We start from the raw sequence: 4,363 nt of genomic DNA, 5'->3' as shown, positions 1-4,363 counted from the left end.
GGTGAACCAAACATCCTTTTACCGAACATACCAGCAGCTTGTGTATGCACATAGTTCCCCTTTTCTAAGAACAAATAACGTCCTGTTTTTTTATGTAATGTGCTTTACAAGATTGTTTCGAAAGCGATAGTGATGAAGTTAAAATTAGTTCTCCTAAATGTAATTTCTGAGAATCAAAGTACTTTTGTTCCGGAAAGGTTGATCACAGATAATGCTCTTATTGCTATGGAAATTTTTCACACTATGAAAAAGAGGAGTAAAAGCAAAAAGGGAACTATTGCCTTGAAATTAGGCATGATGATAGAGTGGAGTGGTTTTTACCGGAAAAGTTGCTTCTAAAGATGGGGTTTGCGGAGCAATGGGTTAGAGTGGTTATGAGTTGCATCTTGATAGTGTAGTATTCTTTTATTATTAATCAAAGTGTATATTCTAAGGCAAGGTGATCCCTTCTCCCCGGATCTTTTTATTATTATAGCCGATGCCTTCATCTGTTATGATAAAAAAGGCTACGGACCACATACTTGTTCATGGCGCAGGTGCTACTAGCAGCTTCCACTCAGAAAATTAATTATGTGAAGTCGGAGATCTCTTTTAGCAAAGGTGTTAGTATGTCAAAACGAGAAAAGTTGGTGGATTTTCTGCAGATGATAGTAGAAGATGCACATGACAACTACCTTGGCATTCCGACAATTATAGGGAGGTCGAAAAGAATGGTTTATGCACCTCTGAAAGATAGAATCCGGACCGGAAGAAATTGCAGGGATGGAAAGAGAAATTACTTTCAGGAAAAGAAATTCTTGTGAAAGTCATTATCCAAGCCATCCCTACCTGCATTATGAGAGTGTACAAGCTACCTTGCCAGGTGACTGATGAAATTAGGTCATTGACGGATGAAATTATTTACCTTGCTACTTGAAAAATAAAAATTAAAAAATCTAACTACCTCCATCATCACCATAGCAACATCTCCTCCATCACCGTCCCCTAGCCACCGATGACCACCTTGCCAACCACCTCTTTCAAGCCACTGACCACACCGCCGAAAACCACCGTCTTCTAAAACCCACTGCCATTAGATCTTAGAAGGAGCACGGAAATGAATAGTACCATGAGAAGAGTTAATGTTCATTCTCGTACGAAGAAAACGAAAGTACTTCATCTTAAGCCTAACTAGACCACCAGAAAGAGCAATCCCCTCGAAACAAACAAACAACACGCTGCCCGTAGGAAGCTTCTGGGCAACTGGAGGCTAGACGCCCCAACTTGTGGTGTCGAGCATCGACAACCACCCTTTTAGCCATTACACCTGATCCTCAAACTTGCAATGAAAAATTCGAATAACTCAGATTGAATTGAAGAAGAATGATGTTTGAAATTGATAAAAATTGGTAGTCTGAAAAAGAAGAAAGAGATTGTACCCATGGCTGCAGCAGATTGATGAGAAAATTATGGTTTTTGGTGATGCAAATCAAGGTCTTCTGGCCTAGTGTTCATAACGTGGCACAAAGAGCAGAATAGGAGAGGGTGAAAAGGGTAGTGGAGGGAGGAGAGAGAATGCGGGCGGTGGGCAATGGTCGGTGGATGGGGGGAGAGAATGGGTTATTAAAATATTTAATTAGATTAAAAGAATTAAAATTTATTATTATTATTATTTGAGGTAAAATTAAAAACCCAAACCGAAGATATTATGACACGTGTCAAGGTAAATTATATAACCGGTTACCAACAGATAACTACTCATTTTAGGATAATACCCCCAAAAGTTGAACTTATTTTGAGTTAAGTAAAAGTTTGACTTATTTTGAGAAGATCGGTCAAACATTGGCTTATTATTGACAATTTTCCTATCCTATAATCATTCTATGCCCTTTTCTATGCATTTTTTTTTCACTTACTTCTTCTCCATCCATGCCATCTCTAGATAATATAGAGAAGATATGATTGAAGGGAGATAAATATTGAGACAGGGAGAGAAAATGAAAGAAAAACAATCACTGAACTTCAAGCTCAACCAAATCTCTACCTAGAGTGAAACAATATTTTATTGTGACAGCCACAGAAATTTCACAGTATCATGGTGGCAGACATCATTGCAAATCACAGCATGGACCTTCCTGGATAAATAAAGATCATCCTATTTAAACCTCCATTCACATTGAAGCCATTGTCTCAATCTGAAATGACTATGGTCCTGCCACTCCTCATTGTGCCAGGACATGTTTCCAGAGTTTTTATGAATGGCAAGTATGGTTTTAAATGAGATTGTCTTTTTTAAAGGGATCCTTGTCATCCTTCTCTGTAATTTTCCTTTTCTATAAATAATGAACTTACACAAGATCCTGGCCGTCACCAAATTTAGGATCTTGTGGGTCAGCAAACGAAAAACATCATCAAAACCATAAAGGATAGACAGGGTAAAAGACTGAGAGAGTTTATGTATGCCATAATGCACGGTAAAATCGGACAAGTAAAACAAAATATAATAAAACAACTTAGATTAGCAGTGAAAAGCAAGTTCAAGTGCACATAAACATATGTATGCATGCAGAAGATGAAACATGCCGATAAAATGAGAGCCACACTTGAACCAAAAAGTTCAGTACCTGAAGCAATTCCAGCAGCTGCACCGGCTGCAACAAGAGCAATCTTTCTTTCTCTATTATTTTCCATCATTATATAGCATCCATGAGCACACGACTTTCCGATATCTACACTAGGACCCTCAGGACCTAAGGAACAGCCAGTGCCTAGTGTCACTGCTGCTTGAATGGCTTTTATTGTGGGAAATACTCCACCAAGCACATTAAAACCTTGTCTTTGCGAAGATTTTGAGCTTCCAGAGGGTTTAATCTGCTCCAATATCTCAAGCAAACCATGCATCATACCTACAATAACACCACCAGTGACTGGGATCAAAAGTACACGATGCCAAGTATCTGCAAGTCTTTGTAAGCGAAGCCAAGCAGCGCCTTCATTTGGAGTTCCAGCCCAAGCCCATTCATGAATGACATGCACCTACGCACGTACACGGGGTGACAAATTGGTAAACAACGGTAGGATAGTTACTCAGCCAATTAATGATCTGGTTGCACAAAGATAAACTAGCTAGCCTCAGCCTTTATGCAATGTTAATGTACTAAAAAAACAAATAACACAAATATAATTTCTCCATTCTATAAACCCACGGCAATAGAATCAATTTTAAAAGTAATTCAAGTTCAACAACACACATTAGCCATTGATTAGGAACAAATAGCTCAATTAACAATGCATAGGCAATCAAAAGTTTAAAACTGAGAGTAATGATACAATTCAAACAATATTTATAAACTAAGAATAGATTGAAGGAGTGAGTACCCCGCGGTTAAAAGCAGCAACACAAAGGCCGGTAGCGAGGCCGAGAAGGCAGCCAATGAGAAGCAAAGCCCATTCTGGAGGATCGCCGAGGGCTTCTCCGCCAGATTGAGAGTCGGAATCAAGATGATGACGACGACGATGAGGAGAAGAGGAAGAGGAGGCAGGGGGATCTTCCTCATCCCCAATTTGGTTCCAACTCTCTCTATGATCTCGGCTGCTCATGTTAAGGCTAAGACCATGGCGCCGACCACTTCCTCCGCGATCCAGATTAATCATCGGAGCTTTAAGTTTAGAAAATCAGATTGCTGATGCCTCCGCCGGCACCGGCACCTTCACCGGCGTCTTCTTCGACGGTCGATCTCAGTAGCAGCACATGGTTCTGATCGCCATCATCTCTTTCACCCGACATCTTCGAAGCTAGAATACAGCAATTCAACAATTTCACTCACTTTGATCCACGGAAAATGACGGACGATAGAGAGAGTGTCAATTTCAATTTCTCAGGAAAATGAAAAAGGAAGTCTCCAGGTTCTGGTTCATGTTCAATGAGATTGGCCATTCACCTCTTTCAAAAACTGCCGCAACCATTGCAATTTTTCTCCCACGGAAATGGCTTATTCCTGACTTTGCTCGGCCGGAACTCAAACTAAAGCTTTTTTTTAATATTTAATTAGATTAAACCCCGTGGAATGCACCATTGCTAAATATTTACAACGACAACAAACTTGACAAAAAATAATGGTACCTAAAATTTATGAATAGATTCACCAAATATTAAAAAGTAAGAAATATTTTTTAAAATTATAAATATGCAAAAGAATATAATTAAACACATACAATATTTATAATGGGTTATTTGATATTTAAGGAAGTTTATTTTAGATTTTGTACAAAACAGAAGTCATAATTTAGGACAATTGTACAAACCTTCTTTTCATGTAACAATGAATTTTTATTAGGAAATTTTCATTTTTACCACCTTCAAATAATGACTTTGTCGAATTTA

The 4,363-nt window shown here is 38.6% G+C and overlaps 1 protein-coding gene across 1 annotated transcript in view; it reads right to left on the bottom strand.

The window, feature by feature from the left end:
• LOC110699100 (chloride channel protein CLC-f) overlaps positions 1 to 4,017 on the bottom strand; it is a 22,981-nt gene extending 18,964 nt beyond the window's left edge. Inside the window, 3 exon segments of the mRNA XM_021876588.1 lie at positions 2,604 to 3,015; positions 3,358 to 3,651; positions 3,653 to 4,017. Of these exon segments, the coding sequence (XP_021732280.1) occupies positions 2,604 to 3,015; positions 3,358 to 3,651; positions 3,653 to 3,766 (820 nt within the window). The 5' untranslated portion in view covers positions 3,767 to 4,017.
• Positions 4,018 to 4,363: the final 346 nt, after the last annotated feature.

This window comes from Chenopodium quinoa, unplaced genomic scaffold, assembly GCF_001683475.1.
Source record: "Chenopodium quinoa cultivar QQ74 unplaced genomic scaffold, ASM168347v1, whole genome shotgun sequence".
In the NCBI taxonomy this organism is placed as follows: Eukaryota; Viridiplantae; Streptophyta; class Magnoliopsida; order Caryophyllales; family Amaranthaceae; genus Chenopodium; species Chenopodium quinoa.
Note: the sequence above shows the minus strand (reverse complement) of the source record. Positions and strands in the feature narration are given on the sequence as shown.